Here is a 27,040-nt window from a genome sequence, read left to right as displayed (position 1 = left end):
GGAAAAAAAGGTGAAGCCAAATTGTAAAGACTCCTACATATCAGATTGTGGACTTAATATTTTATCCTATAAGCATTACAGAAATGCCGAAACTTTTTGAGATACAAAATGACCTCAAAATGTTAGGATTCATCAATAAATCCTTTTTCATAATCTTTTATTTGATACTGAAATTATTCAGTGGTTAGGTTAGGTGTTAGATGTTTCCATTTTCTATTTTTCTCTCCAAAAAGTTATTACTTATCTTAATTATATTTAAAAAAAAATACTAAGTCAGAAAATGAGTATTTTAGCAGGAACTTCCAAGTTATAAATATCAGTCTGAATTTAAGTAAGGATGGATCATCAAGATTAAATGTAACTTGTGATCATTATATAGGCTATTCAATTGGCTTAAGATTAAAAACCATATTTTTTTTAAATTGTCTCATAGGATACAGACATATGAACAAATAAATGCTTGTAAAAAGGGCTAAACCACTAAAGTCATAACTATAACTCAAACCTCCTGTAAATTCATCAGTTCAGGTCTCCCCTACTTTGAAAGGTATATGAATTCAGCACACAGATTTACATAAGGTAAAACTGTCATAAATAGGAATATGTTTGTGTCTTTTTTTAATGTGTTCTATGAAGACACACAATAACAGAACTTACACATTCCATGAAATAGAGAAATAAGTTATTATCCAAATTAAGAAGCACTATTGATATATGGGCACTAAGGATCTATGAATCTCTATAACACACAGCTCTAATCCTGAAGAGATGACAATCTAAGATGGAAAAATAAATACATACAAACACTTTAACAAAATTAAAGACACAATAAGGTAAAACTGATATTGGATCATTCCAGAACCCACTGTACATGAAATGATATCATAGGCTTTAAAAATCAAACAAATCAAAAGAGAAAACCCTTAGCTCCCTTTGTTGACTTACAGATGTAATTTCTGCATTCTTAAATATCAGGTTCATACTCTACTCACTGAAATTTTTAAATGAGTTCTATGGTCCCCAAAAGCTAACTGTAAGCTAACACTAGGAAATATTGATTTCATCATACAATTAAAATCCACATTTTAAAAAATACATGGGAAAAAGAACTAATTGAAATCTATAAGAATTTTTAGTAACCTGTACTATTACTCTTTCGGGTAATTTTGAAATGTCACGTGCAGGTGTCACTACTGATTCGGAAGATGATACAGTGGCTACTGATGGATATCTTTCGAGGCAATTGCCCTCTTCTGTAATCTGTCCAGTTTCCTTTTTTTTTCGTTTTATCATTTTTTCTTTGTCAGCCATTTTCTGTGGTAGAAATAATATATAATTTTTATTTGTAATGCAATTCAACACTGTCTCATAGGCATGCTTACTATTTTTGGCACTGGAAATTCTAGAACACTTTCAAAGTTTGTCATAATTTTTTTTAACTAGAAGCAATCTCAGAATAATACCTCTTTGTTAGTCGGATTCCTTCTCAGAATAGTATTTTTAAGTGCATAAAATAAAATAAATAGGAAATCAATTATATTGAAACATGGTTATTAAGATACTAAAATAACAAGTACAGAGACCACAGGTTAAGAACTTCTAACCTAATAAACACTCCTTGTTTAATAAATGAGAAAACTGACACCTAGAGGCATTTTAAGAAATTTGCCTCGGGTCAAATTTAAGAAATTTGATAAAGCTGATGCATGAAATGAAAAACTTACTAGTTACTGGAAGTATAAACTGGCCTATCAAAACATGATTAAGATTTTTTTTATTATAGTTCATTATCCAACTAAAGGGGAAAATCATATTATATTTTAAATTTAATTAAATTAACAAAAGTAAATATATACATTACTCCTAGCCCATATTTTCATATCTCAGAGAAATACCAACCCATGCCTACAATAGTGTTAGTACAGGGGTTTTTCAAATATAACATATTACTATAAAGGTAATAAGACTAGGGAGTTTAGTTCTTCATTTTTTGATAAAAATACTTAATCTTATGCACCTAAGTAAGCACTGTTATGTTTAGAATAGTTACCTTGAGAGGATATACACTTATTCCAATGATGCTGCCCTTCCTTAACACATTTAAAATCTTTCTTTTAAAAACATTTTATGTAGTGCTTACCATGTGACAGGCACTGTGCTAAATGCTTTACAATTTTTATTTCATTTGATCCTCACAACAACCCTGGGAAGTAGGTAGGTGCTATTGTTATCCCTACTTTACAGATGGGGAAAACTCAGGGGTTAAACAACTTGCCCACAGTCACATAGCTAGTAAGTGTCTGCGATTATATCTGAACTCATGTCTTCCTGACTCCAGGTCCAGCGCTCTATCCACTGTGCCACCTAGTTGTCTTCAGAGGCTGTGGTACATGTCAGCCAATACATCAGTCAACAAGCTTTATCAAGCGCTTATTATGCTGAACTCCTCAGTGGTGACCTTATGTAGCAGGTAGCTCCTGAGCTATGTTTCAAGAGAAGTCAGAGATTCTAAGACGTGAGGAGGAAGTGTATTTTAGGCATGATAACATGAGCTAGAATGTCATGTACCCAAGAACTAGGTCGTAGGCCAATTTGTTTGGAATGAAGAGTACACAAGGGGGAGGAACAGGAAATGATTGAAAAGGCAAAGGAGAGTCACACTGTGGAAGGGTTTAAATGCCAAGAAGAGAAGTTTCTATTTTATCCAAGAGTCTGTAAGGAGCCATGGAAGATTTTTGAGCAGAAGAGTTACATGGTCTGATTTGTATTTTAGGAATACTGCCATTTCCTATGAGAGTTGAACCAACATAAAGAAGGCACCATAATAAGGAGCCCAAAAGAGTCTAGCAATTGCCTCAACTAGCAAACAATTTAGAGGCAATGTGGTATAGGAGAGAGAGAGCTGGACTGGAAGGCAAAATGATCTGGGCTCTTTCCCTGCCACCCACTAACTAGCTGCGTGACCCTGGGCAAGTCCCTCCAGACATCAGTGTGCTCACCTACAAAATGAAGGCATTGAACCTGATGACCCGTAAAATCTCTTCCAACTCTAAATCTATGATTCTATGATCCTTACCAAGCAGAGACATGACAGCCAGAGGTAGCACAGATTTAGAATTCAAGCTCATAGAGAAGCATTACCTCATAAAACAGCAAGAAGCAAAGGAGGAAAACATTAGTTCATAAATGTCTTCGCATGGAACTCAACTAAGCCACATTTAAGAGAGGAAACAGCAAAAAGGACAGTGAGCAGATTTTTAAAAATTTATCAATTCTCTAAGTATTTCTACAATAAAATATTTTCTTCAGTAATAATAATAATTGTCTTACATAAGGCTTTAAAATTTGCAAAAGCACTTTACATATGTTGTTAACTCATTTGTGATTCTCACAACTCTGTGGACTAGGTTCTAGTATTATCCCCATTTTAAACTGAGGCTGAGGTAGGTTAAATAACTTGCTCAGGTTCATAAAGTTTGTGTCTGAGGCAAGATTTTAACCTAGCTCTTCTTAACTCCAAGTTCCATGCTCTATCCCCCTAGTTGCCCCTAATAATAATAACTGGCATTGCTATGAAGTTTGTAAAGTGCTTTAAATAAACTATAACAATTGATCCTCACAACAATCCTGTGAGGTACATAACTATTATTATCCCCTTTTTATAGATAAAGAAACTGAGTCTGAGAGAAGTTAGGCAACTTTCCCAAGGTCACACTAGTAAGTTAAGTACCTGAGACAGGATTTGAACTCAATTCTTTCTGGCTCCAGGTCCCACAATCTATTCAGTCTGCCCTATAGTTTTCCATGACAATGAAGCCACATTTGAACTCAACATCTCATTATAGGAAGTACTGTATCAGGAAGAGGAAATGGTACTAAAGAAGATGAAAAGAGGACTTGCAGTGAAGTGGAAAGAATATTGGATATAGAACCGGAGTACCCTAGTTCAAATATCTGCTCTGCTTCTTACTTGATTTGTGATCTTGGGCAAGTTATGTAATCTCTCTCATGGGGCATCTAGGTGACAAAGTGAATAGAGCACCGGCTCTGGATTCTAGAGGACCTGAGTTCAAACCCAGCCTTAGACACATAACACTTACTAGCTATGTGACCCTGGGCAAGTCACTTAACCCCATTGCCTAGACAGAAAAAAAAATAAGCAATTAAAATATAATCTCTCTCATTCTCAGCTTCCTCATCTCTAAAATAAGGAAGTAAGACTAGATGACCTTTAAGGTTCCTTCTAGCCCCAAATTGATAATCTGATAATATGACAGGAAGACGAGCTATACCAGATTTGTATTAGCTATGATTTTATAATAGAAACTTTTAAATTTGAAATAGCCAAAATTACATTTTGTCTTTTGTAACATTCCCTAGCATTTGTCTGTTTATAAATTCTCCCTGTCATAGTAACTGTGAAAGATACTCTCATTATTTTATAATTTTTTATGATGTGCCTTCTTATATTTAGATTCCTTTTCCTTTTTTAGTTTATTTTTATATTTGGTATAAGAAGCTGGTCTAAACCATTCTTCTGCCAAACTATATTCCAGTTTTTTTAGACATTCTTGTCAAAGAAATCCTTCCTCCAATAGTCTTTGTTCTTGGGGTTAGCAAATACTGTTCTGCTCCTTATTACTTATCTAGTATGTTTCACTGCCCTACTCTTCTATTTTTTTAACCAGTAACAAATAGTTTCAAACTAAAACAAATTTAAAATATTTTAATATTAAAACAAAAAATTTTAATTATTTTCAATTTCTAGTATAAATTGAGATCTGGCAATGTTATAGATCCTTTTGCTCCTATTTTTTCAATATTTCCTTTGAAATTATTAACCCTTTTTCCAAATTAATTTTATAATTATCATGTCTGATTTTGTAAAATAATCTCTTCATATTTTTATTGTTATAGTACTAAATTTGTAAGTCAATTTAAATAGCATTATTTTTATTTACTGGTGTAGTCCAATCATGAATAATGATTATTTCTTCACTTATCTGAATCTTCCTTTATGTTTCTAAAGAGCGTTTTGAAGTTCTACTTATATAACTTCCAAATGTGCTCTGATGGATTAATTCCCAGATATTTGATGCATTTGCTAGTAATTTTGAACAAAATGTTTATAATTTCCTCCTTGTTTTTGTTAGTACCACATAAACATGCTAGTAATTTTTAGTGCTTCCAAAAAAAGAGAGAACACTTCTTTTTTATGAATATAATTGCCTTTATTTTTATCTATTTTCCCTCTAGTTTTAAATTTTCCTGCTTCATGTTTGCTCACGAAATGTTAAAAAAAAAAACAAAACTAAATAAGACCTACAGCTCATTTGGTGGACCCTTTATAAAGGTTTTAGGGGATGAAAGGAAAGGAGTTCCACAGGCTGAGAAGGTATAAATAGAGGCTCTACTCTCTTCTCCGCTATCAGAAGTATATACATCAATAAAGTTATAGAGTGGGGCAGCTAGGTGGTGTAGTAGATAGAGCACCGGCTCTGGTGTCAAAAGGGCCAGAATTCAAATGTGGCCTCAGACACTTGATACTAGCTGTGTGACCCTAGGCAAGTCACTTAACCTCAACTGCCTCACCAAAAAAAATTAAAAATTAAAAAATAAAGTTATGGAGCCACTGAAACATCAAATCATTAAAGCTAAAGTAACAATCAACTCTCAATTTTCTATGGGTAGATTACCTATGTTTTCAAAACTTCATTGACATTGCTTCTTTCTCTATTTAGTAAACAATTTAGTTGAAAAGAATGTACTCTTTATTCAGTCTAGCCCAATAGGAGTTAAAAGAGAATGTCTTTCAAGGGAGACTTTTAGAAGGAAGTTGCAAACCAGCAAATCCATAATGTCTTTGCCTCAGGAATAAATATGTACTTGGATGTAGAGAAAGAGTACAGCTCTACTAAAAGCTGGTATTTTCCATTAGTGTGATAGGAGATACTGTCCATTTTCATTATGGAGAAAAGAATAGGAAACTAGGTGAGGAAGCTAGGAAACTTTCTAGTTTCTCCTTATTTATACCTTTTCGCTTACTCTTTAGTGAAATACTGAGTTTGAGAAATCTAAATTCAAATATAAATACAAAAATACCTCGCAAAGGTAAAAAATACATGATTTGGGCGTTAGGTAGGCTTTGCCACAATCCTCAGGGAGATTTATATATAGATTCTTGAGGTCAAAATCCATCATAATGAATTCTTTTTAAATCCACAAAATATGTACATTTTTGTTTTTGTAGTAGTGTAATTTTGGTATTCACAGCTTGTAAAAACTAGAGATAAAGCCTCTCAGTAGTAAATCAATAAGTGAATATAAATACTTTAAATTTAATAGAGGAGAAATGAGAGGTACTGTCAGGATAGTAGTCCCACAAATGTGTAAAAATCATCAACTCATTATGTTGTATGATAATATAAATTGATGCTTAAAATATTTAAAATCAGAGCAGAGATTACTGCCCTGGAAGCAACCATCTTATTCCAGCTTCATTATTCTGTGGCCTCACGTGCTTGTTTTTCGAGCTAGAGAAGCACTGTACTGATAGGAACTAGACTCTTCTTGTGTCCAGGTACGACAACACTTTGAATCCCTTTTATAGCGAAGAGTCCTGAACTTTTTCTTTATCATGTAGAAGAAATTTATTTATGGCTTTTGTTAGCTGCCAGATACCTTTATTTATTAAGATGAAGGAATTCATTATTTAATGTTGGGGTACAAGATTCTCAAGTTGGACAAGATTAGAGAAAAGCCTATGGTATTTTCATGGGTTGGCTTGGCATGGATATAAGGTAGTTCACTATATAGTACTATCCAAGCTCAGGCTAGTTCAGAAATTATGCCAAATCTTTCATTAAGGTGTTCCATGAAATTCTATGGGAGCTGTTTTTGGCTGGAAGGGCAAATGAGAAAGAGGTTATAAAAGGGGTGGGAATGAGAGTACAGGGAGTCCTCAACTTTCAAAAGGGTTATCTTCCAAAAATTTGCTTGTAAACTGGTTTATTGGAACTTGGAACATGTTCTTTCATAGAAACAGCATTATAAATACTGACTATGTTCCCAGTTTTCCCACAAAAGGCTATTTCATTTAAAATTTAATTGATCTATGGTATTAGTATTTCTTATTATTTCTACCAGAAAATTTTCCTTTGGCTCCAATTTAGGACACCAGAAACCTATCTATCTATAGCCCTTCCTTCTAAAACAAAATCTCTTTCTCCTATTGGCCCCTGCTTTCCTAGTGGTGAGGAGTTATTTCTTTCCTTTCCTTCTCCCAGTGTTGAAACACTGATTGTCTTCTTCCAATCCCACCCCTCTCTCTTCCTTACTCTAAAATGTTCCAGGGGTGATGAAGCCTTTCTTCTTCCTAAATGAGAGGGGATTCCTGTTCCCTCTTTTGATGTACTGTTGATAAGAGTTTCCTTATTGAGCTTTCTCTTTCACTGTAAGGACAAGCTAGGAGATCAGTGTTCTTGGTGGTGGGTGTGGTGGGCTTAGAACACAAGAGTCTAGGAATGAGAGATGTGATGGTAGCTTCAGTAGTCAAAGATCGCTCCTATGGGGTACTGGCAGCAGGCAGAGGGGTTCTTCTGATTGTAGCTCCGAAGAGTCAATACTTTTCTCATAATATCTCATGTTCATATAGTGCTTTGTAGCTCAAATTTCATATAGATATATAAACATATACATATATGTATGTAGCCCCCTCCCACCCTCTATCCCAACCCATTTTTGTAGTTTATTTTTATCTCATAATCATAAACTTAAATATACAGTCTAGCCAGACTTCTGGAAGGAAAAGAGAACTGCAGCAAGTGAAAGAGGTGGGGAGGTGACCCTCCCAGATAAAGAAGAAAAGGTTTGTTCGTTAATACAAAAACAAACAAAACCAATAAACTTAGGAGGGTTATCAACCATCAGCAATAAGAAGTTTCTTGCTTGTCTCGTCACCCTAGGATCTGAAATGTTTTATGGCTGCCATAGTATTCGTGCCTGCTTTCACCCTGCCAAAGACAACATGCTTGCCATTCATCCAATCAACCTTGGAAGTACTGATGAAAAACTGGCAGCCATTTGTGTTGGCCTCAGCATTTGCCATTCACAAGAAGTCTTGTGCAAGATCAGTGTGCTTGAGATCAAAGTTCTCATGAGCAAATTTCTCCTCATAGCCTTGCCACCAGTGCTTTTATGGTGGGTGAAGTTACCACTCTGGAACATGAACCTGGGAATGAATCTGTGAAAGCAGCTTTTCCTGATTTTCCCTTCCCTCCAGTGCTAAGAGCATTAAAGTTTTTACTGTCTTTGGAACCTTGTTTGCAAACAGCTCAAATGTAACTCATTCCAATGGCACATTATTGACAATGTTAGCTACAGAAGACTGGAAAAGATAGTGAACCCATGGACTCTGGGTAACAGAATCTGTAAAATCCTGGGACCACTTTCTGGGTGGCCCCTAGGTACCTACCCAGGTGCTGTCGAGGTAGTTGTCTTTTTAAATCCACTGCTCATGAGCCTTAACTGAGGCTTCTTTACTAAAACCAACCAGATGGCTACAAATACAAATCAAAGACATTTTAATGAAACAAGCTTAGAGTAGAAATCATCAGACAATAAAGGCCTTAGAACACATTCCTGTCTATTCCTCAAACACATGTCTCCTGGGAAGCATTAGTCTTGCTCCCAGTTGACCCCCTCAATTCTCCTCAATATACCAGCAGGGGGATATGACAGTCACTAAAGATATAAGCTATATAACCCCAATGAAACCTCCAAAACACAGTTGCAGAATGCTAAGCCTGCTCCTCATGGCTATGGCCACAGTCAGCTCCCTATACCCAATTACTGCATTTCTCTCCTGTGCCTCCAGCTGCTTTGACTCCTGCCCCAGCCTATGGTCAAATACCTCCTCACCATCTGTTCCTCTACTGATCCTACAAGAAGTTCCCCAGCCTCAGTGCTTTTCAAAACTTCCTCCACTGGGAATGCCCATTATCCAGTGTCTGGGTCAGGTCTTCATATTGAGAAATTTCCACCCAGATTTTTAAGAGATGTAATTCAGAAACTTTTCCACAATGAATGAGGCTTTCACTCAGGTCCTATACATCTATATAGGCAGCTAGGTGGTACAGTGGATAAAGTGCTGTTCCTGGAGTCAGGAAGACCTGAGTTCAAATCTAATCTCAGATACCTACTAGCTGTGGGACCCTACACAAGTCACTTAAACCTGTTTGCCTCAGTTCCTCATCTGTAAAATGAGCTGGAGAAGGATATGGCAAGCCACTCTGGTATCTTTGCCAAGAAAACACCAAATAGGGTCATGAGAGTAGGAAACAACTGAACAACCACACACAAATACTGAACAATTATACACAAATACACACCAGCAAAAAAAAAAAAATTGTAATACTCTGGTATTGCCTTCTTAGTGCCCTACCCATTCTCTGAGGCTGTTTTGTAGAATGGCAGACTACCAATCTTTCAAGTATTTGTTATGGGCTTTCTCTCATTCTCTTGTATTTTTTCTAGAGACCAGGATTTCCCAGCAAGACCCTATCTTCTGGCTGAAATTCCTATGGTCACTTCAAGCACCTCACTGTCACCTGTTTCTCTCAGAGATTTTCTGAGCCAAGGACATGACTAGGTAGTAGGTGTCCTTCAGTTGGTCTCTCAGTCCAGAGATATAGTGGTTGTGAGCCTCGATGTCTTCTCCATCTCCTGACTCCAAAACACAAATCAATAAATAAATGTAGCTCTCACTCACACTTCAAAAGTGTGGTATATAACCTATGGCATCATATTGTTGGTGGCATGATATGCCTACAATAAAAATGCCACATGCTTACTCTGCCTAGCCTTCAGCTTAGGCGTCATTTAATAGTATATGACTAAAATGCTCTGGCTATTCATTTCCTTGAGGATGGTAAGATAATGGTTCTAGATATTTTGATTCCTGCCAAAGATTCTCTAACTTCAAATTTATTGCTCTTTTCCCTATATCAAACCACTTTTCAATGTTCACTTGGGCCAAATGACTTGAAGTCAACAAGGGTATCTCAGTGCCCTTTTATTAAATTTTAGGTATCTTCAAGCCTAATTCCATACTAGTCATTTTTGTTCTTTCTAACAGTAGGTGTCCCACAAGGCTCTGTCCTAGTCCCTCTTCTCTTTTTTGTCTTTATTACTTCACTTTGTGATTTCATCAGCTTCCATGGATTTAACTATCATCACTATGCTGATGATTCTCAAATATACCCAGCCTGCCCTAAACTGACCTCTACTCTTGTATCTCCAATTGCCTTTCATACATCTTGACCTGGATGTCCAGAAGACATCTTAAACTCAGCATGTCCAAAACTGAACTTATTTTTCTTCCCTGTTAAACCCCTTATCCTTACCCCTCAATACTTCCCTAATACTATCAAGGGCACTCATTTCCTTAGTCTTACATCCTCAACTCCTCATTTTCTCTTACCCCCCATACTCAATCTGACACCAAGGTCCACTTCACCTTTATAATCTCTCTCTTTTTTTTACGTTTTAAAATTTATATTAAACTTAAATACAGAATAAAAATGAAAACAAATATTATCACGTTCACAGCAGAACATAAGAGGATTCAATTTAAAGTAATAAATTTCCATTTTAAGAAAACCTATATAATAAGTACTATACACTGTTTTCAAAGCTGTCCAGCTTTTCTTTCCTTCCTTGTGGGCTTTCTTTTGTTCACTGCTATGCACTTTTTTTTTTTAAGGCAATTGGGGTTAAGTGATTTGCCCAGGGTCACACAGCTAGTTAGTGTCAAGTGTTTGGTATGAGGCCAGATTTGAACTCAAGTCCTCCTGACTTTAGGGCCGGTGCTCTATCCACTGCACCCCACTAGCTGCCCCCCACTTTTTACTTTATTTTTCCCTCTCCTTCCCTCCGAAGGAGGCTACAATTAAGCATGAAGATAGATAGATAGATAGACAGATAACCAGATATACATATACATAGATATCTATAAACATACCATATATACATATATATTCATACATATATATGTAAGACTGTACTATGCTTATTTCTACTTGTCATCTGTTTCTCTGAAGGTAAATAGCATCATCCTTCATATGTCGTCTTTCCATGTTTTTCTAAAGCAACCAGCTCATCATTTCCTATACCACAGCAATTTTCCAACACAATCAAATTCTATCTGATTGTTTATGAAAGTTTTTTCCCCAATTTTCTGCATTCCTTCTATTCTTGCCTGCATAGGTTTTATTTATACAAAATTTTAATTTAAAATAATCAAAATTATCCATTTTACACTTTAACAATGCTCTTGCCTTATAACATGGCTTAAGGTTTGATAATACTGAATCTGGTTCCTTTACAATATCTCTCAAATATGCCCCCCCCTTCTCTCCTCTGATAATGCTACCACCCTGGGACAGGCCCTTATCACCTCATGCTTTAACTATTACAACAGCCTGCCAGTGGGTCTGCCTGCCTGTATGTCATCGCCAATCCATCTTGCTGCCAAAGTGATTTTCCTAAAATGCAAGTCTGTTCATGTGACGCCCCCCCCCAATAAACTCCAATGGCTCCCTATTACCTTTAGGATCAAATACAAAATCCTATGTTTAGTATTTAAACCCCTTTATAACCTAGTCCTCCTCACCTACCTTTTCAGTCTCCTTACACCTTATGCCCTGCCACATACTATTTAATCCAATGACACTGGCCACCTAGCTTCCTTGAACGAGACACTCAAACAAGACACTCCATTTCAGCGTCTGGCATTTTCTCTGACTGTCCCCCATGTCCAGAATACTTTCCTTCCTCATCTCTACTTCCTCCCTTTCCTGGCTTCTCTCAAGTCCCAACTAAAATTCCATCTACAGGAAGCCTTTCCTAACCCCTCTTAATTCTAGTACCTTCCCTCTCTGTTAATTATTCTATTTTAATCCTCTATATATAGCTAGTTTATACATTTGTTTGCTTGTTGTCTCCCCCATCTGATTATGAACTCCTCCAGGGAGGGAATTATCTTTTGCCTCTTTTTGTATCCCCAGTGCTTGGCACAGTGCCTGGCATATAGTAGATGCTCAATTAAATGTTTATTGACCAACTGATTGAAAGGCCTGTTATAATTTTTTTTTAATTATTACTAGCCCACAGTCACCAGGCCTCCAGTCCAGACTTTGCCTCCTGCAAAGCTCAAGCTCTGTTCATAGAGTAATACTGATCAAGCACTCAGAAAAAAAATGTATGCATGTACCCACACTTTTAAGTTTAATCTGCATTACATTCTTACTATTATATTTATTTATAATATTATTTATTATAGGTATTACTATTATATTATATGTTATAATTACATTATTATTACAGGCATATATTCTTATGTCTAGATAATCAACAAAACCATAAGTCAAGCCCTGAATTGTAGCAATTGCTGATCAATCAACTTTCCCAAGCCAACTAAAACTGGCTCCAGCAGACCCTTGAGGAAAACATTAGTGAAAGTCTGAAGATTCCATCATGTCTGCTGTTACTTTGGTGTTTCTAGGGCAGTAATCCTCAGCCAATCTGCCCATTGGTACATTGGTCAAGCAGGCAAATATTCAGTACATTAGCCCAATGTAAACTTTTAACTACTGGTTCCAACCACTTCTTCATCTTAGGTGAGATAGGGACACCCAGTCTCAAAAAAAAAAAAAAAAAGCCTGCCTATAATACTGACAGTCTGTGGGGTTTTATAGCTACAGAGGGGCTGAGATGGTAAATATGAGTAGAGACTTCTCTGATGCGCTTTGTAGTCTTCACCTTCTGAGCAATGCTACTGCTTAGGCCTTCATAAACAGTTAATCTGACTTTGGTAAGAAGCTTCCTAGAAAATCTAGAATCTAATTAGATCCTTAAAATTGTCAAGAAAATTTAAAGATGAATATTTTAGTATGCTTAGTTAATAACAATTACCAGTTGTTCATTGAGGTGAGAAGATCGTCCCAGGAAAGTTTCTGTTATCTTTTGAAATTTCTGTCTCATTGATGGATCAATCAAATATTCCTTTTAAAGAAAAATAATAAAACAGGTATAAAATTAGTTTTCTTGAATAAATATTTCATTAATTCTAAATATATATTGCCCTAAATTCTTCAGGCCCTATGAAGCACCATAGTCTGGAGAAGAGGTTCTTAACTAGGAGTCCACAGACCAGAGTTCTGAGAACTTTCATGGAGAAAAAATGTATATTTTTATTTCAACATAATTTATTTCTTTTGCAATCTTATGTATTTTATTTTATGCACTTAAAAACATTGTTCTGAAAAAGGGTGCTAGGCTTCACCAGACTTACCAAAGTAGTCTATGACACGAAAATGGTTAAGAACCCCTGCCCTAGAGATTCCTTATAAATTTAGATATAGTAATGAGGTCATCCATTACTAAGACTAAGATTGATATCACACTATGACAATTTTAACATTACTACAAAATAACAATAATCACACTTTGACTTTGTATAGTACTTTACAGTTTACAAAATATTCACATACATTCTGCTAGATTGTAAACTCTACAAGGGCAAGGTGTGTCTTATCTAAATTCTATATCTTACCCAGCCTCTAGCAAAATGTTGTGCACACAGTAGGTGGCTAAGATTCGTTGAACATTAAGTTGACATTATTTCATTTGATTCTTACAACATTCCTATGTATTATTATCCCCATTATACAGATGAGAAAATTACTTAGAGAGATTAAATAACTAGTCCAAGATGAATTGGCTAAGTGGCACAGCGATTAGAACCCAGGTCTTCTGCCTCCCTACCCCAATGCTCTTTCCATTATACTATGCTATCTCTCTCATACTGGATAAGATTTTTTTTAATGAATACAAAGAAAGAGAAATATATACCATAAAATATTTTCAAGCCCATTTTCAACTAGTTCCATGATCTTTTTTTCTAAAAATCTCAGTGGATCCTCTGGGGTGAAATGAGTAGACCACTGAATAGGGCCTGAAAAAAAATGAAATGGAATAAATTTTCCCATATCAAAGACATTTGTATTAGCAAGAGATATGTCTTAACCTTGTATTCCTTCCAAATAAACAGAAGATACTGTTTTGTTTTTGTTTTTAAAGATACTGTTTTAATTTTTTTAATTACAGAATCAACTGCTAACTTAAAACTTTAAAATATAAACACATTTTTATTTGTAAACCTTTCTTTATTTAGTTTTTCCAGAGTCAGATGTATTTTGTTAAAGTTAAATCAGTCAGATCAAAACTTATTTTACTTTTCCTCTTAAAATAAAAATCTGAAATGATATACTCCTTGTTCTCTATATGTTGTTCTGCTTTAAAATAAAGAGTAGGTTATTTCATTATAGTCAATGTATATGCACACAAGATGCCTTAGATCAAATGATAGCAAAGTTGTAAAAGATTACACCAACAACTATTCAACTATAAAGGAATTCACAAACTATCCAAACCTGGAACAAAGAAAGAATTAAATGTGAAAGATATGGTTGTATAAGAGCAATTATAGTAAAGGAATAGAAGATGATCTATAATGAAGGGAATATTTTTCAAATGGATCACATCAAGAGTTTGTTTTTCTAAATGCTTACACTTAGAAACATTTAATGCATGCTACTTGGAAAATTTTCATTCAAAAAATTAAATTCTAAATATTTAAAATATTTTATGAATTCCTTAAAATCTAATTGTCATACAATTATGCAAATTCATGGATCTCTGACCTCTATAAGCTTACTTTCTACTTGAAAGGAAAGACAATATGCATCATCTTTGTATTCTTTTCCCCTTCTACAAGTTGTGGTTAATAGGAAAATAAAGAGGGGCGGAGCCAAGATGGCAGAGGGAAAGCAGTGACTGTCTTGAGCTCTCTCTCAAAGCCCTCCAAATACCTAAAAAAATGGCTCTAAACAAATTCTAAAGCAGCAGTACCCACAAAAAGACAGAGTGAAACAAATTTCCAGCCAAAGACAGCCTGGACGGTTGATCAGGAAGGTATATGGCGCCAAGCAGGGAGAGGAGCGCAGTTTGGCGTGGGTGCACAAGCCAAAGCAACCCTGAAGCAGGCCTCAGAGGACTGAATCGTGGGAAGCTGTGGCGGTTTCCAGACTTCTCAACCCAGGAACGCCAAAGACAACTTAGAAGGTCAGTGGGAAAAGTCTGTGACTGCGGTGAGAAAGGAGCTAGGTCTCAGCCACGAGTCTCGAGAGGGGCCGAGGGCCTCGGCTTTTTCCTGAGCTTCCAACCCACACACTGAGGGGGAATCGAGTGGCTGATCAGAGGGGGATTGCAGGGATCTCTTTGCCAGTGCTGAGGCAGGAATCTCTTGCTTTGCCCGTGCTTGGATCTGGGTCACAGTTCTGAGGGGTGGTCCTGGGCCAAGGAGGAGCACTGGCCTGGTGGAGCTTGTTGTAGTGATGGAGAGGAAACACCTCGCTCCTTATCATACCACTTTGGAAGAACTGAAAATTTACAGGTCCCTAGAAGTATTTCTGAAAACAGCTGTACAAACCCCCAAAGTTTGGGACAGTACACTCCTCACTTTGGAAGCAGACTTTTACTTTAACAAAGAGTTTAAAACTCAAGTAATTGTCTGGGATTATGAGTAAGCAGCACAAAAAGAGTCAGACTATATTATCTTATTTTGGTGACAAAGAAGTTCAGAATATACAACCAGAAGAAGACAACAAAGCTAAAACTCCTACACCCAAAGTCTCCAAGAAAAATATGAATCAGTCCCAGGCCTTGGAAAAACTCAAAAGGGATTTTGAGAAGCAAGTAAGAGAAATAGAGGAAAAACTGGGAAGAGAAATGAGAGTGATGCAAGAAAATCATGAAAAACAAGTCAACAGCTTGCTAAAGGAGACCCAAAAAAATACTGAAGAAAATAACACCTTAAAAAATAGCCTCACCCAAATGGCTAAAGAGGTCCAAAAAGCCAATGAGGAGAAGAATGCCCTAAAAAGTAAAATTGGCCAAATGGAAGAGGAAGTCCAAAAGATTACTGAAGAAAATACTTCCTTAAAAATTAGAATAGAGAAATTGGAAGCTAGTGACTTTATGAGAAATCAAGACACTGTAAAACAAATCCAAAAGAATGAAAAATTAGAAAACAATGTGAAATATCTCACTGGAAAAACAACTGACCTGGAAAATAGATCCAGGAGAGAGAATTTAAAAATTATTGTACTATCTGAAAGCCATGATCAAAAAAAGAGCCTAGACATCATCTTTCAAGAAATTATCAAGGAAAACTGCCCTGATATTCTAGAACCAGAGGGCAAAATAGAAATTGAAAGAATCCACCGATCTCCTCCTAAAAGAGATCCCCAAAGGAAAACTCCTAGGAATATTGTAGCCAAATTCCAGAGTTCCCAGGTCAAGGAGAAAATATTACAAGCAGCCAGAAAGAAACAATTCAAGCATAGTGGAAACACAATAAGGATAACACAAGAGTTAGCTGCTTCTACATTAAGGGACCACAGGGCATGGAATATAATATTCTGGAGGGCAAAGGAGATAGGATTACAACCAAGAATCACCTGCCCAGCAAAACTGAGTATAATCCTGCAGGGGAAAAAATGGTCATTCCGTGAAATAGAGGACTTTCAAGCATTCTTAATGAAAAGACCAGAGTTGAATAGAAAATTTGATTTTCAAATACAAGACTCGAGTAGAAGATGAAGAGGTAAACAGGAAAGAGAAAATCATAAGAGATTTATTAAGATTGAACTGTTTACATTCCTGCATGGAAAGATGATATTTGTAACTCATGAGACCTTTGTCTCATTAGGGTAGTTGAAGGGGAAAAAATTGTATGTACGTGTAAATAGATATAGATAGATAGGTAGATAGATAGATAGATAGATAGAGAGTACAGGGTGAGCTGAAAATGAAGGGGTCATATCTGAAGAATAAAATTAAGGGGTGAGAGAGGAATATACTAGGAGAAGGAGAAAGGGAAAGGTAGAAAGGGGTAAATTATCCCACAAAAAAAAAAACAGAAAAGAAAAGGCTCTTACAGTGGAGGGGAAACGGGGGAAGGTGAGAGGGAATGAGTGAATCTTATTCTCATAGGATTTGATTTAAGGAGGGAATAACATACACACTCAATTGGGTGTGGAAATCTGTCTTACCCTACAGGAAAATAAGGGGGGAAGGGGACAAGAGAATAGGGGAATGATAGAGAGGAGGGCAGATTGGGAAAGGGAGTAATCAGAAGCAAATACTTCTGAGGAGGGACAGGGTCAAAAGAAAGAATAGAATAAATGGATGGGCAGGATAGGATTAAGGGAAATAGAGTTAGTTTTTCATAGCATGTCTATTATGGAAGTGTTTTACATAACGGCACATATGCAATCTATATTTAGTTGCTTGCCTTATCAATGAGGGTGGGTGGGGAGGGAAGAAGGGAGAAAATTTGCAACCCAAAGTTTTAAAAACACATGTTTTAAAAAAATGTTTTCACATGCAACTGGGAAATAAGAAATACAGGAAATGGAGTATAGAAATCCATCCTGCCCTACAGGAAAATTGAAGGGGGAGGGGATAAGAGAAGGGGGGGAGAGATAGAAGGGAAAGTAGACTAGGGGAAGGGGTATTCAGAATGCATGCCATCTTGGGGTGGGGGGAGGGGCGAGATGGGGTGAAAATTTAGAACTCAAAATCTTGTGGAAGTAAATGTTGAAAACAAAAAAATAAATAAAAATCACCATTAAAAAAAAAAGAAAATAAAGAGGTATACAGTCAGTAGAACTTAGGGTAACATCTTCACCCAACAAACATTCAGGACAACTGTCCTGAAACACATGGGTTTTTGAGGTGAATTTTAAAGGGAGGAAGCAGTGTGGTATCCAGCTGTGTCAATTACGAGCTGGGTGAATTTAAACAAATCACTTTATCTCATAGTCTATTAGTGTCTTCATATGTAAAATAGGAATAATAATGATGTCCTGCCCTACTTCACAAGATTATTGTGAGGACTAAATTAAATAACACATTAGACAGGTAGCCTGGTATAGTGGATAAAGAGCCATTCCTCTCTCACCACTTAACATGTATTCAATATCCTAGGCAAGTCACTTAACCTCTCAATGCCTCAGGCAACTCTAAGATTATTCACTGAAGAAGAGTTGCCTATCTACCCTCTGTTGAAGGAGTTTGTCTTTGGGAGTTTCCTGTACCAAAAAAATAACAGGTCCAGACCCATCCCATCACTTCCCCCCCCAAAAAAAGAGAGACTACATGTATATGAAAGTGCTTTGTAAATTGTAAAGGTATTGTAGCTAAATAAAAGAATATGGCAAGTTTCTTTTAATTTTAAATCAATGGAGATCTGACTCATTACTTTTCTAGAAAACAAAGTGTAGGACAAATCAAGGAGACAGAGCCTAGGGTGCTAATGTGAATGTAAAAACAGCTCAGCTGAAACCTCTTTGGGGCCTGTTACTTAAGAGAAAATAAAGTTGCTATTCATCTTTCAATGAAAAATGGAAATATTTCAGATTTTACATATTCACATTTTATTTAATGGTTGTAGTTCCATACTCATATTTATTTAGTTGGAGCATAATACAACTTCTGATCAATATGACATGATCAAAGGATCAACAGTAATTTTTTTGCTGGCTTAAAAATATGAATAAATAATATAACCAATAATTAAGCTCATACTCAGAAGTACAGGTAAAGTATGAAACCACCCACAGAATAACTAATATGGACATTAATCAGGCCTTTATTAAGGTTGGTCTACACAACAAAAGAGCAGAGGCATCTCAGACAATTTTCCACATAATAATGACTAAAAGAATATAGTTCCCAGAGATGTAAATTAGCAGACTACAACTTTCTTGCCTGTGGAAGATGCAAATGGTGCCTTAGACAAATGGCATAAAATTTACCCTTAAATCAACTTTTAAAGCCACTAGGAACCTGGTGGACAGAGACTTTAAGGATGCTATGAAGATACTGACTGGGAGACCACTTACACAGGACAATGGGGAAAGCAGGGAAAGGCATAGCCAAAGAATATTCCTGTGAACAGGGAGGATGTGGAGAAAATCTGGCCATCTGTATCATCCTAGTTGAATTAACTCTTCATCCTAACCGGGTATTCTGTTGTTTTTTCACTGTTGAAGGAAAGCTAAATTGTGTGCCCCAGAGCAAACCTTCAGTTGCAACACCCTATAGCCTAGTTATGCCTTCTTACTGGAACCATATTAGCTATCTTGATTTTTAAATTCACAGTATAATGACAAAAATCTAAACCTTGCTTTGACTGTATATACCTAACCTTTGTACTCAATGCATCTCACATATTCAAGGGATTATTAGTTTACTCAAAATTCATGTTTCCATTACTCCTCATTATTATCCATCTTTTAAACATGTTCATTACTCATTATTAATTTTTCCAGAGAATAGCCAAGAGGGAGAGAAAGGGGACAATATTCAAAACATTTTAGCATTTGTTTGATAAACTGTTGGTGAAAATCATCATAATCAATATACATTTACTGAGTTAAGTACCAACCAATCTAAGAAATCATGCTAGTTGCTAGAAAAATGTGTAAGATGCAAGCGTTGCCCTGAAGGGGCTTCAAAACTAATATACATGTATATATATATATATATATATATATATATATATATATATATATACATGAAAAAATAAGTATGAGGTGAGGAATAACAATAAATTAATACTACTGGACTTTTGAAGGGATGACCACCAAGGACTGGGGCACCTAAGGAGAGCTTCATAGAGGAGGTAAAACTTAAAAACATAGATGCCTTCTACCTCTAGGTCTATGATGCTATGAAAAGCAAATGCTGACTGGAAAGACACATAAGCAGAGAGGAGGAGGGAGGAGACTCCAGCGGAACAGGTGCTAAGAACAGCCTGAGAAAGGGGAAAAAGAAACAAACATTCAACTTTCAAGTAAACCAATTCGGCTAGAGGGAAGATTTAGCTGAAGCTCTAGATAGGATGGGGATGCCACTCTCAAGTTGCTTATCACCCAATAAGGTATGTACACAAATTACCACGATGAAAAAGAGAGAACGCGGCAATTATGTGACACAGAATGCCAGGCCAAGAGTCAGGAAGATTCATCTTCCCGAATTCAAGTCTGACTTACTAGCTGTGTGACCCTGGGCAAGTAACCTTAACCCCACTTGCCTCAGTTTCCTCATCTGTAAAATGAAGTGGAGAAGGAAATGGCAAACCACTCCTGTATCTTTGGCAAGAAAAACCTGGAGATTTGGACACGACTGAAAACCACTGACCAACAACAGAAAGAGTGAGATATTTAGCCTTAATTCCATAGAAAAATTGAAGAGGAAGATGCTATTTTGCTTAGATGCTACTTAGAGAGAATCAGGGAAGTGGGGAGGGGAGGGGAAAGGGTCTGCTAAATGTTTTTATTGATGATTTTTTAAAAACATCATGTCACTTTCCAAGATCACCCTTTTCCCTATCCCACAGAATCCTTCCTTTTAACAATATCTACACTTCTAGTCTCCCACCATTCTGATAAAAGGAGGGAAATCTGGTTCACTATCAGTCAAGGGAAAATTTATGGAGAAGGTGGTCACCTGAATTGGGCCTTGAAGAAGTCAAGAGCTTAGCACCTAATTAATAAGAATTAGTTAAAATAGGGAGTTAATGGATTGCACGTTTTTCTTCCTCCCGTTTGTGGCTGTTCATCAGGCAAGCTCCTCCCCTAACCAATCTCAGAATATTCCCTGAAACCTCTGTCTCCTACGTGGACTCTGTGGGTTGAGGCTTGTAGTCTGTCTTAAAAAGTTAATCTGAGGATGTCTTTCCTGCTGCTTTTCCCATGCATGGTTTGTGGTGCTTTTTTCCATGTTAAAATTGCTAATTATAGTTCTATGTTGATATTTAATTTTTAATTCTTAAGCATTTTTTAAAGGAAATAGGCATTTGGAAATAATTCCATATTAAACTCTCATATGTTCATAGATCAAGGGCTATAACGGACCTCACAAGACATCTAGTTCAACTCTCTCATTTTACATGTAATGAGGCTCTGGCATATGTACAGAGTGCCTCAAATCAGCATCTACACTAGGTGCATTTCCATGTGGAGGATGCTAGGGAGATGCATCCAGAAGAATTTTAATGACTGGAAAGAGAAATACATTGGAGAAACTGTGGAGCATGCATGGACATTCTGTAACTGGTTCCAATTTACCTACCACCAGAAGGAAGGGGAGGAGCCTTTTCTCCATTGGCTTAGTAGCTAAAACTGTGGACATCTTCAAAAAGACCTGACTCAGTCACATCTTTGCTTCATTCACATCTTGGCCTTCATTCATGTCTTGAGCCAACTTCCTCAGAGACTGAAGTGGTATAGGGGAGAGTATGCCAATAATAAAATAAACATTTATTAAGCACCTACTAGGTGCCAGCCACTGTGTTAAGTGCGGGAGGTACTGTGTTAACCATCAGATGCCCTTAAGATACTGTGAGAAATGCTAGCATGCTTGTTCTTGCTATATCTTTGAGGTAAATATTCCTTTGTAAAAGCTAATTTATGTCAAGTAATTCAATCAGTAAACATTTATTAAGCAACTACTATGTGCCAGACACCATGCTAAAGGCAAAGCATACAAAAAGAGACAAAAGACAGGGTCCTCAAAGTCCTTTAATGGGGAAGACAACATGTAAACAAGATATATACAAACTATACATGGGAAAAATAGGAAATAATTAACCAAGGGAAAGCATTAGAATTAAGAGAGGTTATGAAATGCTTCCTGTAAAAAGTAGATTTTAGTTAGAACTAAAAGGAAGCCAGGGAAGTCAGTAGGCAGAGTTGAGGACAGACAGCATTCCAGGAATGGGGGAAAGCCAAAGAAAATATCCAGATATGGAGTATTTTGTTCATGGATCAGCCAAGAGGCCAGTGTCATTGGACAGAAGAATATGTGACAAGGAATAAGGTATAAGACTGGAAAGGTAAGAGGAGGTAGGTTATGAAGGACCCTGAATGCAAAACAGAGGATTTTGTATTTGATTCTAGAAGCAACAGGAAGCCACTAGAGTTTACTGAGTAATTAAATGAACTTTGTAGATTAATCAGTGGCTCCCTAACAAATGAGAGTGAACACATAGGTAGGGGCTCAAGTGGACCAGTAGAAAAGGAAAAGCTTTCCCAAACCCTTCAGGATACCCTCAAATTCTGAGGGGCAGGTACAGCCCTCTTGATTTTCAGACAGAGTACCAGTACATACATGTTACATACAGATGAGGAATTGAAGTCTAGGAAGGTCAAGTGACTTACTCAAGGCCATATAAGCCAGATACTGGCAGAGGTGGGATTTGAATCCAAGTCCTCTGATTTAGGAGCAAATGTTCTTTCCACTGTAACTCACTGATTTCCTTTCTTTATATTCTTTTAGTGCATGCTTTTCTTAAGAGATTCTGGGATGCACTTTAATTAGAAAGTAATTGATTGTAGAGAAAACTACAATCCACCCAACTGTATTAAATCTTACTCAAAATAATGCCTCAACAAAAGAATGCTAGTCTGCAATGAAATCTATATAAAGGAGATGAAAGAGTAGGAACTGATCAGTGGTTTACTCAGTACTGTACAATAGGAAGGGTCCTCAGACTGTAGATGACTGATATTGTTTAAATGAATTTAATTGATTCTTTAGCTAGAAATATCCATAGAATGAAGGCCAATTTTTCAAACTCTCCTAGCTCAGTAGAAATTTCCCTTAAATACAACCAAGTGCCCTTGCCCTAACTCCACACTTATCATGTAAACTTGTCATTTTGTAATTGTGTCTCCCAGATGGACTCATTAGGAATGAATGATTTGAATAGGCATATTGATACCAGTTCTCTAGCTAAGTGTGTCTCTCCTTGTATGTGAATAAATTGGCATTTTAGTTTATTCATCAATCACTTGTGAATTTGGTTGGCTTCAGTCAGTTACCCAGAGCCTCATTACCTCCAAGTGAGGGAACCATAAGATCAAATTCATGAGCCAAAAATAGCTAAGGGCCAGACCTTGGACTTGAAGCGAAACCTAAGGGTACTGACCACTTCTTAGGTGCTCAGCTGAATCAACCACCTAACCTTTCTCTCTCCAAATCATCTTTTTTGTTGTTGTCGCTGTAACACCATGATGCCAAAAAGCTTGCTTTAACACAATCTACTTTCCATTTTGAAAACTTGCCTATTTACCAAATACGTAAATACAGTTGGTGTTTTAGAAATGCTAACTACAAAGGAACTATAAAGTATCAGTACTTGACTCAATACAAATCACATCTTTTGAAACAGGCCCCCAACAATTCAGATACTCCCTCTGCTGGACAACTTTTTGAGAAGTACTTTATTTTTTCATAGACATTAAACTCCATTCTAGATTTGGAATTATAGGACCATAGAACCAGAGCTGAAAGGCACCTTACAAGTCATAGCATCCAACTCTTTAATTTGCAGATGGGGAAACTGAGACATATAGAGATTAAATAATAAAAATCATAATCATAACCACAATCGTAACAGCTAATATATTGCACTTAAAGGTTTGTACAATGCTTTACACATATTATCTCATTTTATCCTCACAATAACCTTGAAAGATAAGCGCTATTATTATCTCCTTTTTACAAATTAGTAAACTGAGGCAGACAGAGGTTAAGTGACTTGCCCAGGGTCACAAAACTAGAAGTCAGGTATTCCTGACTCCAGGTACAGAGCTTTACCAACCGTACCACCTGACTTTCCCAGAATCACATAACTGCTAAAAGTCTGAAGTGGAATTTAAACAGACATCTTCCTGATTACAACTCCAAAACTCTATTCACTTCTTCTAATTTGAGGATGCACTTTTATTTCCAAAACTACGGAAGTAAGTATACTAGTTAAGTATAGTGCTTTTGATTTTTTTTATAAAAACTACAGTGGAAATATCTACCTTATTATTAGTCAAATTTATAAGCAGGCAGGGTAAGTATATGCCTGTGTTATGTAATTTAATGACAAACCAGAGAGAACCTTAACTGAAAGTATCTCCCTCTCAAGGGTACCAAAAAACCTACCATAACATATTCACTTCTTTGGCTTTCTCTCCTACAGTCTTTTTAAAAACGCAAATGCTGCTCTGAAGGTTAACACTGAACTAATTCACACAACAATATATTAGAGACAAAGGAAGCCTCAGAGAGAAGGGGTGGAGGGAATGTGAAAGAAGATGGACAAAGAAAGAGGAGACTATGAGCCAAAAGACAAAATTGACTTACTTCACAATTTTGCCTAAAGTTAGGCAAAAACGACAATTCATTTAACTTAGCATTTCACAAACCCAGATTTTATAGATCATGACACAAGTTCAGATATGTTAAATTGCTTGACCCTGGTCACACAACTAGAAAGTGTCTGGGCCAAAACTCAAATCCAGGTCTTTTGATGCCAAATCTAATGTTCTCTCCCTTATGTCATGCTGCTTCTCAAAAGTGGTAAGTGACAAGTACAATGAGACATACAAGCAAAGTGCTAAATGTGAAATTAAAACAACTTTGAGGTTCCATCTAAAACCCACCAGATTTGATGGCAAAGGTGAAAATAGTGGAAAATGGCAAATGTTGGAAGGGCTATGGGAAATTGTTAATGCACTGTTGGTGGAGCTGTAAATTGGTCCAGCCGTTCTAGAATGTAATTTGGAATAATGCCCCCCAAAGTTTCTAATGTGTATACTCTGTTACCCACTGATACTAAGCCTATAAAAGAAGAGGAAAAGGACCCCTATGTGCAAAGACATTTACAGCAGCACTTTCCATAATGGTAAAGAACTGGAAACTAAGGGTGTACCCATCAAGTAGGGAATGGTTGAACAAATTATGGTATATGAATGTAATGAAATTCTATTCCACTGTAAGAAAAGATGAAGGAGATGGATTTAGGGAAACCTGAGAAGACTTGTATGAACTAGTACACAATGAAGTGAGCAGAACCAAACAATACTGTAAGGACAAACAACTTTGAAAGACTTAATAACTAATCAATGAAATATTCAAGAGGGTTGATAATGATAATGATGCATGCTACCCATCTCTTGACAGAGATGGATTCAAGATGTGGAATAAGACATACATTTTTGGACATGGCCAATGTAGGAATTAGTTTTGTTTGACTATGCTTCACTATATAATGCTAGCTAACATTTATATAGTTTCTACTGCACCAGGCACTGTGCTAAGCACTTTACAACTATTAACTCATTTGATCCTCACAATCACTGTGGGAGGTAGGTGCTCTTATTATTATTCTCATTTTACAGATGAAGAAACTGAGGCAAACAGAGGTTAAGTGACTTACCCAGGGGCACATAGCTAGTGTCTAAGATTGGATTTAGGTCTGCATGACTTCAGGCCCTGTCCTCTATCCACTGTCCGACCTAGCTGCCCCAAGATGATAGTACTTGTGCTGCATACCTCAGAGTATTTATTTGAGGACCAAAATAGAAAATGGGCATAAAGTGCCATATGAAAATATAAGTAGTTATCATCATCATCATCATCATCATCCCCTCTAGATGAGATCCAGCTAAGCCAAATTATCTCAAGTGCATTTGTAGATAAAACTGGACAAAAGATGATAAACAGAGAAAACAAAATGGACCTACAGGCATTTTCACAGTGATCTCTTTACATTAAGAACATTTAGATCACAGCATCCCTATGTCTAAAATCCTAAGTAAGGACATGATAATGGCACTTATGAAGTCATGACTGGTGGCTGAACTTAGCCAAACACAGAGAAGTCTGCATGGGGGCAATATAATTTTAAAGCACTCTGAAATAGAATTGTAAGCTGAGACAGTGAAAGATTTTAAAAGAATGGAAAAGATCATAAATGGTGCCTTTATGAAGAAGAAAGGTAACCAAAAAGACATTCCCAGCTGCTATGCCTTCTTTCTTATCTGTGGAGGGTACTATGAACACACTGAAGAGATACAAAATGAAAACATAAGAAGGCAACAGCTATACCTTCACAATTGTTTTTTATAATAGGCCACATTTTTATGGCAAGACAGCTGACTGAAACAAAGAAAATACACATTGTTAAGATCCTTTGAAAATGTGTTCCAATAAAAACCATAATAACTTTAATTTTATACCAAACCTGATGAGCTTTTGACTACAGACATTTTTGTTCCTGTTTAACAAACGAGGAAACAAAATCAGAAAAGTGATACAACTTAACCATGGTCCTAATAAACCCACGAAGGTAGACCAGAAATCCAGGTCTCTTTCTGACTCTCTTTCCCCACCATACCATGCTGCCTAAATCTCCTTCTACCACATTATGCTGCCTGACATGACAGGCAAAGTGGGTAATTGACTGGGATTAGATCAATAATATTGAGAGGTCGACTTGCAAAAGGACTGGAGAGAGGATCATGGTATCATCAATTTAGGGTTGAAAAGGATCTCAGTCGTCATTTTACAGATGAAGGAACTCAGGTCCCAAAAGTTGTGATTTGCCCAAAGCCACACTGATAGTTGGATGTGACAATGCATGGCCGGCTCCAGAGAGGCCACGGTTCAACAAAAACCAGGTGGTTGTGGCAGGGAAAGAAAGAGGTGCTTAAGAGAAGTAAAGGGAATGAAAAAGGGTAAGGATCAGGCAGAGTTAAGGGTGAGGGTGGGATGACATTGACTGGGAGGAGCAAAGTGGCCCAGAGCACGTGGTGTGTCCAGAGGTGTGTGGGAGGCCCCGGGGGGACGGAGCCCAGCTCCTCTTCGGCTAGTACCTTGGACACCTGGGTTAGGTAGTGTTGGCTGAAACAGTTCCTCCTCTCCAGAGTGGCATCGTTCTGGGCAGGCTGGGGCTAGCCGAGGACAACGAGGCGAAGGCTCCGCCCTTCGCACCCCAGCACCACTCTCTGCGCCCGCCGCCGGGCGTTGTTCCTGGCAACCGGATCTGGGACTTCCCCAACCCCCACTGCCGTGG

At 37.0% G+C, this 27,040-nt stretch overlaps 1 protein-coding gene across 1 annotated transcript in view; it reads right to left on the bottom strand.

Moving 5' to 3' along the window:
* Positions 1-26,607, bottom strand: part of FBXL13 (F-box and leucine rich repeat protein 13) — a 254,089-nt gene extending 227,482 nt beyond the window's left edge. The window contains 1 exon segment of the mRNA XM_027838888.1: positions 26,584-26,607. Coding sequence (XP_027694689.1) covers positions 26,584-26,607 — 24 coding nt within the window.
* Positions 26,608-27,040: the final 433 nt, after the last annotated feature.

Source organism: Vombatus ursinus, unplaced genomic scaffold (genome assembly GCF_900497805.2).
Source record: "Vombatus ursinus unplaced genomic scaffold, bare-nosed wombat genome assembly UNPS02014830.1, whole genome shotgun sequence".
NCBI classification, from domain to species: domain Eukaryota; kingdom Metazoa; phylum Chordata; class Mammalia; order Diprotodontia; family Vombatidae; genus Vombatus; species Vombatus ursinus.
Note: the sequence above shows the minus strand (reverse complement) of the source record. Positions and strands in the feature narration are given on the sequence as shown.